Source organism: Lepidochelys olivacea (assembly GCF_965140295.1).
Source record: "Lepidochelys olivacea isolate rLepOli2 genome assembly, chromosome: 17".
NCBI classification, from domain to species: domain Eukaryota; kingdom Metazoa; phylum Chordata; order Testudines; family Cheloniidae; genus Lepidochelys; species Lepidochelys olivacea.
In genome coordinates, this window is record NC_140427.1 from 19,372,488 (window position 1) to 19,387,973 (window position 15,486).

Consider the following 15,486-nt stretch of genomic DNA (forward strand, 5'->3'; position numbering starts at 1 on the left):
CATCACTAGGGATGGGCCAGCTGCTTGCACCCGCATCTACCAACCACCTGAGCTAGGGACCGGAACTGAGCAGCACCAGGGCCTGGCTTTCCCTTTCTGCCCTACCCTTTGCTCTCACTCTGTCCTGGCCCATGGCTCCCCATTCCCATCTGCCATCTCTGTGACCCCCCACCTTAGGGTAGGTCTGTACTGCAGTCAGAGGCAACTGCGGAGCGTGGAGATGTACCTGCACTAGTTTGGATCTAGCTGGCTCCAGGAACCATAGCAGTGTCAGCCGCCCCTTCGAGGACGCACCCTGGGTCTCGGGCAGCCTTGTCCGTCTGTGCTGGAGCAGCTTTGCGGCGAGCGTTAGTGGCTCGAGCTAGATCAAAGCTAGCTCCGCACTGTCTGCGCTGTTCTCGGTGGTAGCAGAGGACAGAACAAGGAGTAATGGTCTCAAGTTGCAGTGGGGGAGGTTTAGGTTGGATATTAGGAAACACTTTTTCACTAGGAGGGTGGTGAAGCACTGGAATAGGTTACCTAGGGAGGGGGTGGAATCTCCTTCCTTTGAGGTTTTTAAGGTCAGGTTTGACAAAGCCCTGGCTGGGATGATTTAGTTGGGGATCAGTCCTGCTTTGAGCAGGGGGTTGGACTAGATGACCTCCTGAGGTCCCTTCCAACTCTGATATTCTCTGATCCTATGATACACTGCAGTCGGGACAGTGCGTGTAGATCTACCCAAGCTAGCTCTGACTGAAAGGATCACAGACCCAGTAAGGTCTAGTTTTTCTCTGCGGGGCCTGGTTTTTTATTCCCAATCACTCACAGAACAGGGGCTCCCCTCTCAGACCTAGTCAGGGTGATGGGGGCAGATGCCTGGAGCTGGGCCAGATTTGCAGACAGATGCCGGCCTAGGCCTAGCAGAAAGACAGTGGATTTGTGGCTAATCCACTCCTAAGAGGCTGGGGATCAACAGGAAGGAGCCAGGGACTGATTGATTAGGGAAGGTGTCCAGCCTTGACTGGAGAAAGGGGGCTGACCTGGAGGGGAAGGGGTGATGAGTCTCAGGATGCAGCTGTGAAGGGGAGTGGGAGGAGCTGGTCGGGGAGGCGAGCTCAGGCCGGCTTTTGGGGAGGAGATCTCTGGAGGAGGTTCTGGCAGTTTGATCCTGCTGCTGAGTCTCCAGGCTGAACTGCTCTGCTCAGGCCGTTGGAGGTTTGTCCGTCGCTGTTCATAGCCGGGATGCTGACGAGAGGGAGGCAGAGGCCTGGCGCCGTGTGAAAGAATTCCCGGGGTGCGCTGGGAGGGGGGTCCCAGTGGGCAGGGCCGGCTTTTGACCCAGAGCAATATGTTACCCTGCTGGCTGGTGAATGCAGTGATGGGGTGACGTTGCCCTGTCCGGAGCTCCTCCCTCGTGCCCAGACTGAGCTCAGAGACACAGATGTGAGTCTGCTAATAACGAGTAACCAGCCCTCCAGCTAGCCTGGCCTGCAAGGAAAAACTGACCCTTCCCTCTAGCACTCAGCATCCCACACGGGTCTGAACAGCACTTAGCCCCTCTGCATCGCTTTGCAAACAGAGACCAATCCCCAGCAGCAGGATTGAGTGTCATTGTCCTCAGTTTCCCTCGGGGCAATGCGAGGCAGAGAGGTGAGGTGACTCCCTCAAGAGTGATCTGGGTCAGAGCCAGGATTAGAATTTGGGTTCTTTGCTCAGCGTTGCCGGCTCTTGCAGGTTAATCGTGAGTCTCCTGATATTTGCCAGTTTTCTAGCCGGTGCGTCTGTGTGGGTGACCATCGCTGCCCTCCCCTGGGCTCTGGATGCTGGGGCTGCGTATCCAGCGGGTGTATTTATTACAGGGCGCGTGGGAAAGGAAAATTAGTAAAGCCACACTGACGCCCAGCCTGCCTCTGGCTCTCTTTTCAGAGCTCTCCCCAACCCAGGCAAGCAAAGGACCAGCGACCAGAACCACCGCAGCCATGCTGCCGAACGGGAAGAGTAAGCACGTCGGAGATTGGCTTCTCACTCATCAGATTCCCTCCCTGCCTCCTACTCACCCTTCGAAGCCCTTATTGGCTGGCGTCTTTCCGCCAGAGGCCAGGCCAGGCCACGCAAGCAGTGCATGCAGACTCTCCCCATACCTCACCCCCAGGCTTGGGCCAGCTCCCCCCCGGAGAGCAGAAGAGACGGATGAGACCAAGGCCAAGGATGACCCCAGTGGGTTATTGAGGTCCCTGCATTGCAGCGGTGCTGCTCAGAGCAGTGGCTGTAGAGAGCAGGTCTCCCAGTTTGGGGACGGGACGTCCCAACTCCATGGGCTGCTTTTGCTGCCACGTGCAAACTCATGTCTGGCTTGCTGCTCCCCTCCCCTGCACGGCCTGCTCCCGTCACGTGCAAACTCACGTCTGGCTTGCTGCTCCCCATCCCTGCACGGCCTGCTCCCGTCACGTGCAAACTCATGTCTGGCTTGCTGCTCCCCATCCCTGCACGGCCTGCTCCCGTCACTCCCGCGGGATCCCGCTCGGTGCTCTGCCCGCCCCGGGGAGAGCCCTGACGCTAACCCCGGCTGCCCTTGTGCAGGCGACGGCAGCATCCGGCTGGTGAGCGGCGCCGACCCCTGCCGGGGCCGGGTGGAGATATTCTACCGAGGGACCTGGGGCACGGTGTGCGACGACGACTGGGGCATGAGCGATGCCAGCGTGGTGTGCAGGCAGGTGGGCTGCGGCCGCGCAGTGGCGCACAAGAGCAATGCCTACTTCGGCTACGGCACGGGGCACATCCTGCTGGACAACGTGAACTGCGAGGGCAGCGAGCCCCGCCTCGCGGCCTGCTACAGCCTGGGCTGGGGGATCCACAACTGCGGGCACCACGAGGACGCGGGGGTCATCTGCACAGGTAAGGGAGCAAAGCCTCGTGGGAACGGCTGCCATCTTGGCTGACCCGCCGGGGATGGAACCGAGGCGCAAGCCGCGGCCCGTGTGGATTGGGTGCAGAGGGGGCCAGGCTGATTGGAGGATTACCGTCCTCCCCCATCCAGAGGTAGCTCAACACAAGCGTCTGAGCCATGGCAGTGCGAGCCCTGGGTAAGCCTTGACCGATGTGATGGCTGCCTCCTTGGCCAGCATCGAGTCCAGCCCTCCAGAGCAGAATGCCTGAGTCTCTACAGGTAGATCCAGGCCCATGGGGGGAAGCCGACAGGGCTGCAGTAAATCGGATATGGAGAGGAGTGAGTAGCACACACCACGCCATGGGTTACATCCCCAGTCACTGCTGCTGCTCAGGGCTGTGCTAAACAATCCTACTCTGCTTCCCACAATCATGACGCATTGGAGCAAAATTTTGCCGGGACGTGTATTTTAACCGTGGCCTCCATTCGCACGGGCATGTGCATCAGCACCCCCAACGGTGTCTGTGCAAGCCGCTACTGGCGTGAAAACAAAAGCTGCCCCCTTCTCCACATTGCGCACACAGAGTTCTCTTTCCACAGCACCAGCTGCACCGGTCCCATTTGCAGGTGCAAAAAGGAGAGGGTGCGGATGAGATGGGTTGAACATTGATCCAGATCCAAACGTCCCCATAGATCAGGGATGCTGGTCCCCGGATGCTGGTTTGGAACCATTTTGCAGCGTGTGCAGAAAGCTAACGCATCCAGGCAGTGGCAGCCCGAGCCCAGGGCCCCCCTCGAACACCCTGCTAGCAGCCCCCTGTGGTCTGTCCTGAGGGAGCTCCAGCCTCTGCGTTGACTTCAGCCCTGCCCCTAGGATGAGAGGTTGCTGAAGTAGCGTGCCCAATCCCTCTGCTGCCGGCTCGCACCACGCACAGCTCTGTTGTGAGCGCTACGGGCAGTCTACGTTCAGTGATGCGGCATTGTGCCAGGGGGGCCCTCTGTTATTAGTCGTAGTCTCTCTGCAGCTCTCTTTCCGCTCGGACCCACAGCCTCGCTTGGTCTGTCCAATCTTGATCAGAGAAACATTTCAAAGCCCCAGAACCCAGCAGCGAATCCATGCCGACGTCTTCAAACTCAATGTTCCCGTCACGCCCCTTTCTCCCTTGTAGACTGGAGGCTCCTGGGGGAAGGGGCTGTCCACAGGTGCCCATATCTGCACTAAACGCAGAGACGTGGGATCTAAATCCGATGATGCCAATCCAGGGGGAGGAGCAGTTTTGTGGCAAGCCCGGGACTGCAGGAAGTCGAATAGCCTTGGGAGCTGGGCAGAGAGGTGGCAAATGGAGATGAATGGGAAGGGTGCAGGGCTAGCCCTGGGGAGGATAGTCCTGGCAGCAGAAGGACTATTAGGCTGAATGGAACAGAACTACAAGTGACTAATGGGGGGTAGGGAGTCGGGATCATAACGCCAGAGAAGTTGGAGTCTGGTGTTACTCCTGGAGGAATTCTGCATCACTGCGCGTGCACAGAATTCATGTCCCCGCAGATTTCTTTGCTTCCATGCAGAAAAATGACTCCTGACAGAGAAGCAAAGGGAAGCCGCAAGAGCGGTCACACACTCCTCCCCGGCAGCGCAATCAGGTTGGTTCGGGTGCCTGGAGCAGCTGGTAGAGACATAAATCACCACCGAAGGGAGAGGGGGGCTCAGCAGTTGTGTGAGTGAGAGACACTCTCACTTGTTGTTGCAGCACGCTTGACGTGGAGGGGCAAGACTTCAGGGTGTTTCTGAGGAGGTAGGCATGGGGCAGGCTCTGTCCCCTCAGGCAGAGCAGAATGTAGCAGCCTGCCTGCTTAGTGAACTGTTCCCATTGTCTTTGTGAATTCTCCCAGGAGTATAAAACAGGTATAAAAGTTTTAAGGCTCCTTTACATTGCCAGAGGGGTGTAAAGGACAGTGTGGCCTTATAAATGCTTATGGTGCTTTAGTGATTAGAACTGGTCTACATTTTTGGACTGAAAAAATTTCCTATCACAATGTGCTCCATTAACTGTCTGCTACTGACCTTTCTGGAGATGGTCAGTAGCCAGTATAAATTGTGAGTTTGATTTCCCAGCCCTCACTTGCTCTTTAGTTGCATATGATGTAACCCTGAGCATATGGCTGCATATATTTGTTGACTAATAACTAGAAATAAACTGTCAAACCGAGCTATGTTATTATTAGGCAAGGGGGCTTGAGGATTTCCTCCAATGCTCCCCACTCCCTTTCTCCATCCATTGTACTGTAGTTTAAATAAATTACTGCAAGAATTGAAACCAGAGTGATTATACTGCATTATTTTGACAAATAAAATATGCAGAATTTTAAAATATTGTGCACAGAATATTTTATTTTTTGGCGCAGAATTTCCCCAGGAGTACTGGTGTGTAGCAGCCACCGGAAAGGAAATGAGATGTTGCCATAACATGACCCGGAGCCAGGGTGCTGATAACGCCCCCCTGTGCTGAGTCTAATGGCTCAGTCCCGAAACCAACCAGAGCTCTGCCACTGAAGGCAATGACAGCTGGCCAGTGAGGCTGCTTAGGGCTCCCATGGGCGGTTCTGATGACCAAGGATCAGGGGCAAATGCAGAGAAGGGCGCAGGGGGTTGCAGGGCAGGAGGGTCCAACCAGGAGCAAACCTGCTCAGCCTTGCCGAAAATGGAGAGTTGAATGTATGCAGGGAAAAGGGGGGCAAATCTCTTGACAGTTGGACAGAGAGAAGGCTCAAGCCACAAAGCTCTGCAGGTGGGTTTGAACCCCAGACCACCCCAGGGAACCCAAATCACCCAGGCCCAACATTATTTTGACCCTCCTCAAAGGGAATGAAACGCAGATGGCTCTCCACAGTGAACATGCCCTAAATGCACTGTTGGGACGGGCACGCCTGGAAGAGCTCCTTGTGGGCCTCCCCAAGGTGTCCCCTATTTAGCTAAGCCCAGATCTACACTACAGAGTTAGGTCCACACAAGGCAGATCTATGTCGGTGTCTACACTAAAATTTCACTCCTGCTGCTGTAACTCGCCCGCTACCCCAACTTAATAACTCCACCTCCCTGAGTGGTGTAGAGACAAGGTTGATGCAGTTGGTGCAAGCGCTCCTGGTGAGGCTGCGCACAACCAACACAAGGAGGAAAGTGTAGATGCACAAACGATGTAATTACTGCGGCGGCTGTATGGCAACGTAAGTTAGGTGACTTAATTTTGTAGTGTAAACGTGCCCTAAGTTACTTAAATGGCCCCCATTGCCCCAGGATCCGGTGGCCATATAATGTCTAATATACCCCAGAGCACCCTGGAGAGGCAGCGCAGGGCTGTTATCCCCATTACACAGATGGGAAACTAAGGCACAGAGAGGCTAAGTGACTTGCCCAAGGTCACACAGGGAGTCTGTGGCAGAGCAGGGACTTGAAAGTAGGGCTCACAAGGCCTAGGGGACTAGCCACTGGACCATCCTTCCTCATTACCTGCTAGGCTGAAACCCAGGAGATGGATAAAACACAATGGAGAGAGGCTGGGACTAGTCTGAGCAGCAATTTGCAAGGGAAAATGACTCTGGTTGCCTGCGATTTCCTGGCTCTGGTGGAAAGCAAGCTGCCTTGGTCAGGAAGTGGAGTGATTGGCTGTCAGCGGCTGGGCACTCAGCCATCCCCGGTCTCCCTTTCTCTTCCCCTCTTTCAATTATGTGTCTCTGTTGATTACCATTTATAATGTTAATAATCCCCTTGAATTCCCTCATTATCGCAGCCAATGACTGGAGCTCTAAGTGCCGTCACTTTCGCTTCCCAGCGATTAACTAACAAAGAGGCTGATGCGCGCAAAATGAGCAATTTTCTCAGGCTGTTCCTTTCTTGCCTATCTAGCCATTGTCCTGGAAGCCGGGGAGATGGAAATGCTGGCCCGGAGAGCCTTGGTGGGACGGCTTGTACAGGGGTGGGGGCTGTTCTGAATGGGGGCAGCGGGTCCACAGAGTGGGTGAGGCCCAGCTGGGAAAACCAAACCTCTAGGGGAGATGCTAGTGATGGTTAGATTGGCGGCAAGGCAAGAGAGGGGGTCTTCGTCCTGGCCCGCTGGGTGGGGCGACACAGCTAGGCAGAATGGACTGGAGTGCTGTGGTGTGAGCGATGCACTGTACCTGGGCCTAGCCACCATCACTGCCAAGCTCGGTCAGGTGCTACAATATTAGAGATGCCAGGCATCTGTTTTTTGACCGGAACATCCAGTCAAAAAGGGACCCTGGCGGCTCCGGTCAACACCGCTGGCTGGGTCGCAAAAAGACCAGTTGGCTGCAGCACCAGCGGGAAGCTGCCACCATGTCTCTGCAGCTCCTAAGCAGTGGGGCGGCCACGGGGACTCTGCGTGCTGCCCCCACCCCGAGCGCTGGCTCCGCAGCTTCCATTGACCGGGAACCGCAGCCAATGGGAGCTGCGGGGGTGGCATCTGCAGTCTGAGGCAGCGCGTGGAGCCACCTGGCCGCCCCTCCACCTAGGAGCTGGAGAGACATGCTGATAGCTTCCCGGGAGCTGCCTGAACTAAGCGCTGCCCGGAGCCCGCACCCCAAACCCCCTTACGCTCCCTAATCCTCTGCCCCAGCTCTGAGCCCTCTCCCACGTTCTGATCCCCTTGGCCCCAGCCCAAAGCCTGCACTCTCAGCTGGAGCCCTCCTCCCCTTCCCCCGCACCTCAACTCCCTTCCCCCAGCCTGGAGCCCCCCCCTCCCCAACTGGGGATCTGGATAACGGGGCCTGACAGAATTCAACTTTTTCTTTTACAATATTGACTCATAATATTGATGTTTATTTTTACATTTGTATTTATGGAAATTTGCCCCAAACGATGGCTTTTAAGCATTTTTTTAAAAATTTGGATCCATCTGAATGCTCACGGTTGTGGGAAATTGCTGGGGTCGGCCAATAGGGGGGGCCGGATGATTGTTTAATGACAGAAGAGGTGGAGATTCCAAAGGTTAAAAGCTTTGTAACCGTTCGAACACAAATTGTCAATATCACAGGTCAAAATATACAAAGGAAATAGCCTTAAATCAAACTCTAGTAAGTCCTGAACTGGCATTTTTTGTACAGGTTGAATCTCTCTGGTCCGGCACCCTCGGGACCGGACCGGTGCCGAACCAGAGAATTTGCCGAACCACGGGAGGTCAGTGCAGAGTGTCAGCGGGCCTCCATAGGCGTGGGAAGTAGAGATGCAGGGAGTGCTGCAGCACCCCCAGGCTGTGCCCTCAGTGTGGCACCCCGCCTGGGGGCTTTGATGCCGGCCCCCGGTCCCAGCCGCCGGCCCCAGGTCCTCCCCCTCCCTCCCAGAGCTTGAACGGGCGAATCAGCTGTTTGCGTCACTCCGGAAGCGCTGGGAGGGAGGAGTCGGAGTCGGTAAACGCGGGGCCGCCAGTGCCGAGAGGCGCGGGGGGAGGGGGGCAGAGGGGGGAGCTTGGCGCCAGTGGATGCTCCGCACCCACTCATTCCCCACCCCGGGGTGCTCCAGCCCCAGAGCACCCACAGAGTCAGCGCCTATGCCAGACCACGGATCTTGCCGGACCAGGGAGTGCCGGATTAGAGAAGTTCAACCTGTACGTTCCCAGTCTGTAGGCTTTGATTATTATTGATGGAAATATTTGTGCAGCAGTGTGTGGGCATGTCCGGGGAAATGCAGGTTTATTGACGTTTACCGATAAAAATTAAATCCTTCCAATCCCTTGTATAACACACACTGATCCCAACCCGTGGGTTACCTAGGTGCATTTAGCAGGACACTACGCTCCGAACACATGTTCCCAAGGCACCGGCCAGTGTCTGACCTAGGAGCTGCTGAGAGCGGCTGGAGGAGTGTAGAACGATGGACGCATGTCTCCGTTCTCTGGATGGGCTCCCTTCTGGCTGCCCATCCTCTTGAAATGACTCAGTGCAAACAAAGCTACGGCCGCTGGTCATGTGGCCTCTGGCCCTACCTGTGTCTCCGCAGGGCTGCAGATTTCAACGGTGGCACCATTCACCACCTCGGCTGGCCGGGACTACAGAGAGTCATTCACCGACAGTGCCACAGGTAAGGCCAACGCTGCCCGTTCCCGCATCTGGAGGCTCTCTGGATGGATGATGCGTGAGGAGACCTACAGGTCCAAGGCTAGTGCATTGATCAGAGCAGCTACCCCATAACATTGTCCTGGGGAGGACACAGCTGGGATCCGAACCAGCTCGCTATCCTTCCTGGTCCAGACACCCGTACAGGGGAAGCAGGGCTCAGATCCCCTGTCCAGGGCTTTCTCCTCCCCTTCTCCTTTGGAGTCATCAGTAGAGACGCTGGGTGACCTAGAGACACGGCTGGGCTGCCAAGAATTCAGCCCAGTCTGGAGTATTGCTCAGGTCATGCTGGGCTTCACTCGATCCACAGCACTGGGTGGGATCCTTCCTGGGGCCCAGCATCAGGATCACAGGAGCTGCAAACAAACGTCTCCAGATCCCTGAAAGCCTGCTAGTCGGGTGCTTGCTGCACAACATGCCATGATGTTGCTCTCCCCGGGGGCACTGTGCTCTGATTTTGTTGCTACAGGGGCATCCCGAGGTGGCTGTGTTGCCAGGGAATGAGGCGCTTGTGGGTGAAATTCACCAAGGTCCTGCTTCAACGCATAGGGTGATGCCTTGCAAAAAGAACTGCCCCCCATTGGGTCGAAAGGGGCCTGCTTCTCATGCTGGCCATCAGTCCAGCGGTGAATTTCACCCTTGTGCCTAGGAGTCCATCAGATCCTGTATCCTTTGGGCATGAGGTTCCATGGTGCATGCTGCTACCATTGGCGAGGGTGCTGCCCTTGTGCCCCATCAACGGAGAACAGCCCGGGAGCAGGATTTCCCCTGAACTCCCACCCTCCTAATGCCGCTGCTTGTCCTTGCAGTCACGGATGCCAGAGATCAGCCCTCGCCGGAGACCGAAGTGATCACAGCGGCCCTTCTGGCCGTGGGCAAAAGAAGTAAGTGTGCGCGTTCCCCACAGGCGGGCGTTGGCTCCGGGCGGCCCAGGGTGCGTTCAGAGATTCCCCACAAAGCCAAGGCAGCCACACGGCACGCCTGCACTGGGCTGCCAAGGCTGGAATGAAAGCCCTGCGGTATTAACTCAGCCCCTGCCCAACCACAGGGAGCATGTTGGGCCAGTAGCCAGTAGAAACTACGAGTCCCAGCAATGCCATGCTCTATCTTGAGCCTAAACGGGAGCACGGTGTGCGGGGACCTGTCGTCTCCCTGGGCCCCACCTCGTATCAAAGATGAGGGCAGCTGCCGCAGAGCACTTTGAAGAGCCCCGGGCTGCACGGGGCACCTGACTGCATCCCTTCCCCACCGCCAGCATCAACCAGAATCTCTCAACTTTCTGGCCTTCCACGTCACCTTTGCTCTCCGGGTCTGGCCAACAGGTGCCAGCATCAGGCTGGCGAACGGGAACAGCAGCTGCCAGGGCCGGGTGGAGGTTCTGTACCGCGGCGCCTGGGGCACGGTGTGTGACGACGACTGGGATTTCACCAACGCCCAGGTGGTCTGCCGGCAGATGGGCTGCGGGGTGGCAGTTGCGGCCACCGTCCTGGGGTATTTTGGTTACGGCACTGGGCGGATCCTTCTGGACAATGTGGATTGCGCCGGCCAGGAGGCCGACCTGGCGAATTGCTTCCATCTGGGCTGGGGGCAGCACAACTGTGGGCACCATGAGGACGCCGGCGTCATCTGCAGAGGTGAGACACGCGTGCGTGCTCCACGCGGCACGCCTGCCCCGCCCCAAGCGGCACGCGTGGCTCCAAGCTCCATCCTGTGCACCTCCCTCCAAAGCTAGCCAGATCTGGGACCGCCCCTGGGGAGGGAAGCTGGGCCTAGGTCATGCCACGAGCTGCCGGCATCAGCATGCCTCGGGGCGGAATTAATGGGTCCCAGGGAGTGCCATCCGAGTTCCTGCAGCCTCCCTGGGTGGGCCGTCTGAACTGGGAACCTGGATTCCAGCCGCTCGAGCGGGAGATGGGCCACACAGGGATCATATTTAGTCTGGGGCTTGGGGTTTAGTTCAGGTTGAAACTGGAATTGGAATCAGATGCTCTTGGTGGGAATCCCATGAGACCCTGGGGGAATTTCAGACACGACCAGAAAGGCCCCTCCTGCTTCTGGATTCCCCCAGAACCGAAACCTTAGAGCCAGGTTCAGATGCAGGGATTCGAATCCAAGCTCCCAGAACTTCAGAGGGTTCAGGTCTGAGGTGCTAGTTTTGGCCCTGTCCCTGGGTTTGAAGCCGGTCCCTGGAGTGACACCCACTGGGGAATGGGATGCTATTGTTACACATGACCGATAGATAAGGCCTTCAGCCTCCCCTGTGAATTTCAGTGCCTGCTTTCGGGGGACGTTTGCCCTTCCTCTGCTTCCTAAACGCACCACACGTCAGCAATCTGCAGTGCGTCTCCTCTCCCCGCCTAGCTGTCTGGGTCTACCTAGCTCCAGCCCAGCCACTCATGCTCCATGACATCCACCCCTGAGCTGGAGACCAGAGATGGCTGATCATTGTTCTTTTCATCCATCCTTCGCTGGAGCAGGTGTGGACGAGTCTGAAGACCATTTCAGAGAAGATGCTTTTGCCACCACGACCTCAGCCACAACTCGTCCCAAGGACGGTAGGTACCCCATGGGGCCAGCAGTGCCCCCCCAAACCATCTTCAGGCAGCCATAGGTCTCCTCCCAGAGAAACCCCCTCGGGTTTGACAGAGAAGCCAGAAATGAAGGCAGATGAGGGTTGGTCTAGATAATGCCTGGTCCAGGTGGGGATTGGACTAGAAGACCTTTCAAGTTCCCTTCCAGTCCTACGAGTTTGAGTCTATGACACCGCCCGTGGCGTTGGCTGAAACGTTGATCAGAAATGATACCGCAGCACAGGGGTAGCAGGCAGTGTACGGTTGACTCCCTCCCACGGCATCTGTCATCGGTGGATCTCAAAGCACCTTTACTGTAGCCTCTGTCTATCCCAGTGAGATAGATGGGGTTAAGCTGAGTGACACTGGGTAACGTGGCATGGGCCATGCAGCCAGGCCGAGCCGGGAAGAGAACGCAGGCTTTCTTGTTTCTCAGTCAGATGCTTTGGCCCATGCTGCTCTGGGGTCCTGCGGCCTGCTCCCCTGTTCTGGACCCCATGCTCTCTCGTCTCCACTGAATTGCTAATACGGAGACACTCGTGCTGCTTCCACCGCTGGCCCCTTGCTCCCAGGGCAAAGTGAGCCACAGAAGGGGGAGTCTGGATTCGCAGGACCCTGTGTTGGCTCCCTCATTGGCTCTCTCCTCTGAGCACCTGCCTGTACTGGGGCAGCAGCTGCCTGCGTCCCGGGGCGCAGTGGGGGACCGCCAACTGTTCGCAGGTTCTAGGCTGGAAGCTGCTTTGAGTGCCCAGTGCCGGTGGCTCGGCTGGGTGGATTCACTCCCCGTCTTCCCAGGGGAATCAAGGAAAACAATTCATTCCTATTCGCCCCATTAAGGAGCAGTCGTGCGTCCGTCCTGCCGGGATCGGAGGGCTGCTGAGCGTCCCCAGGAGGAAGGCGGAGGGCAGCCGGTTGACGGGTGGGGTGCAGGGTTCTGATGGGCAGGGCCTCCGGCTGCCCCGGCTCCCCTCACCCTGTGCGGTCCCACCCCCCCGCAGGATCCCTGCGCCTGGTGAACGGCAGCCACCGCTGCGAGGGCCGCCTGGAGCTGTTCTACGTGTCCCAGTGGGGGACCGTGTGCGACGACGCCTGGGACCTCCGGGACGTCGCGGTGGTGTGCCGGCAGCTGGGCTGCGGGGGCGCCCGGGCTGCCTGGGGGGAGGCGCGCTACGGCCCAGGCACCGGCTACATTTTCCTCGACAACCTCAAGTGCAAAGGTGACGAGCCCTCCCTGCTGCACTGCTCCCACATCCGCTGGAACGTGCATAACTGCGACCACTCGGAAGACGCTGGTGCCCTCTGCGGGCTGCTATGACCGGCTCTGTGCCCACGGCCACCCAGAGACGCCCGGGTGAGTCCGGGGGGGAGCGGGTCGATCCCCTTGCGTGTCCCCTACCATGCCCCATCGAAGCCCAGGGCAGTAACGTGTCTATAGTCAGGGCAGACCGGGCCTTTGCTGATTAAAGGACAGTGGCCCGTCGTAGGAGGTGAGGGCAACCCCGGAGCTCAGACACCCGTCCCAACGAGAACGAGCCCGACTCTCCTGGTAGCGGAGCAGGAGTGCCCCCCCGGGAGCTGTTCAAAGGCCAGCAGCTCTACATCAAGCCTAAAGCGAAAAGAGCCACCTGGTCGTGGTGCCCCCGGCCTGTCGCTAAAGCTGGCTCAGCTTACTGGAGTGAGGCGCCAGGGGAAAGCGGTTTGGTTAAGAGGAGTCAGGCCCCAGGATCTGCCCTGAGTTGTCCTTTGGCCGATCAGCCGGATGAAAAGCCCTGGCTGCCAGCTGACGTTGGCTGTTTCTCTTTCAGACTGACGCTGGCCCAAACTGCGGGGAATTCCAGATGCCAGCGGCACGTGGCGTGGTGCGGGCCGGCTTGCTGGTGCGCCCACGGCACCGATGTCTGTGGGAGATGAACCCCCACGTGGCCTGTACATCGCTGTATATAGCACGTCTGTAATGGGCACGGAAGCCCTATTCTCGCTGCCAGGCCCTTCCCCACCCTCCGTGGAGATTTCTCTAGGGGGCACTGGCAAATGCCTACTTGAACATTATCCACGATGCACAGAGCAGAGCTCCAGCCGCTCATGGGCATCTTTGCAAACTCTCTGGCAGGGGAAGTTTTTGTCCCAAGAAAAACCCCAGAACGGAAGAAAAGCAAGAAGGAACACCGCTGCCTTGCAGAGTCTCTCTGGGAGAAACGGCAGAGACATACATACCCAAGAAGCAGAGCCCATGGAGAAGGCAGAGAACTTTGGTGCCAATCTAGCATTGCTAGACTCTGTGGAGAGTCACGGGGAGCTGGATCAGGCTATTCTGCAGAGTCGCTGGAGCTCAGATACTAGCTGTGTCCAGGTGGCCAGCTCTCATCCAGCCCACGGTGATAGTGACCAAGGGTCACGTTTTCAATGTGCCTGTGTCCCCTTTTCAGAAGTGACGTAGAACCAGATCCTCAGATGTATTTAGGTGCCTAATTCCCATTGGTTTAGGTGGATTTAGGAGCCTAAACACGGTTGAGGATCTGGGCCCTAGGGTATTTAGGCACTTAAATATGTAGTTTTCAATTACAATTAGGCGGGCAGGTGCTTTAGAAAATCATAGAATCTCAGGGGTGGAAGGGACCTCAGGAGGTCATCTAGTCCAACCCCCTTCTCAGAGCAGGACCAATCCCCCATTTTTGCCCCAGATCCCTAAATGGCCCCCTCAAGGATTGAACTCACAATCCCGGGTTTAGCAGGCCAATGCTCAAACCACTGAGATATGCCTCCCACCAAAAATCCTGCTAAATGCTTCTGCATCTTAAAATCTGGCCCGAAATCCCATGAAAAGCCAAAGGAGCTAAGTTCCTAAGTCATTTTTGAAAACGGACTTGGCCTTGTAAGTCCCATAGGAGCCCCTGAAAATCTTGCCCCGCATCCTGTTGGAATTGGATGGTGGCTGGTGGATCTACGGGAGATATGTTTGGCAGCAGGTCTCAGTCCAGGTCCCTGTGGCCACGTGTTCCCATCAGAATGACCCACCACCCTGCAATGGCCCAGAACTGATCCATGGGCAAAGCTCCTGACCTGCTTATCAAAAGGGGGTTTGTAAAACTGCCCCTGGATGATCCATTTGCAGGCCCATGTGCATTAGAAATCTAGGCCCCGCTCCAGAATCCGATCCATTCGGGTTTGCTGCATAGAGCCCCCTGGAAGTCAGTGGGACTCTCTGTGCCCAGCACAGACCTGACTGCTGAATTGGCTCCTGGGGATTGGTGAAAAGAAACGTGGAGCTGAACTGGTGCGTTTCTTGGACCCACTTGGGTGGCTCCACCTGTCAGCCAAGACGCCCGTGTAGCCCCATTCGGTCTTGGGTATTTCGCAAGGAAGCTCTGTTTGCATTCTCGGATCCTGGCGAAGAATCCTGGAACCCTGCTGGGATCCTCGAAGTTTGTCATTAACCCTTTGTCATTTCCCCAGCTGGGAGGCCAGAGAAATACTATTATTTGGCAGACGGAAAGGGAGGAGCTTGCTTAATTACGACGCGGGCAATCCCGGGCCTCTCAATTCTCGGTATAATTCCTTTGTTAATAACTGAGTGTGCATGTTCTGGGTTTTCCACTTTTCTTATACATTTTTTGGGTGAATAAATAAAAGCCCTTTTGAAATGTGCTGAGAACCAGCGTACTCATTGAATCACAGCTCAGCTGGTTGCAGTCAGTCCCTCAGTGGCAAATGGATTCTGAACAGTCACTGTGGTTACAGGCTGCCCCAGAGGGTGCAAATTCAAAGTAACTTCATTGAAGTCAAGGAAGCTGCTCCTGATTTACACCGGTGTTGCATATCAGAAGTATGGGCTGAGGTTTTCTGTGCTCTAGTTGCCTGGAAGACATGATCAAACCATAGCTGTTGGATTTTTTATATTTTTAGAGCTAGATCCTCAGCTGATGT

General features: G+C 56.6%; 1 protein-coding gene across 1 annotated transcript in view; it reads left to right on the forward strand.

The window, feature by feature from the left end:
- Positions 1–15,133, forward strand: part of SSC4D (scavenger receptor cysteine rich family member with 4 domains) — a gene marked incomplete at its 5' end in the record, with an annotated part of 47,053 nt that extends 31,920 nt beyond the window's left edge. The window contains 8 exons of the mRNA XM_084651170.1: positions 1,906–1,977; positions 2,560–2,874; positions 8,877–8,957; positions 9,802–9,876; positions 10,315–10,626; positions 11,470–11,547; positions 12,561–12,913; positions 13,368–15,133. Of these exons, the coding sequence (XP_084507296.1) occupies positions 1,906–1,977; positions 2,560–2,874; positions 8,877–8,957; positions 9,802–9,876; positions 10,315–10,626; positions 11,470–11,547; positions 12,561–12,877 (1,250 nt within the window). The 3' untranslated portion in view covers positions 12,878–12,913; positions 13,368–15,133. The remainder of the gene's footprint in view (positions 1–1,905; positions 1,978–2,559; positions 2,875–8,876; positions 8,958–9,801; positions 9,877–10,314; positions 10,627–11,469; positions 11,548–12,560; positions 12,914–13,367) is intronic.
- Between the last annotated feature and the right edge of the window lie 353 nt (positions 15,134–15,486).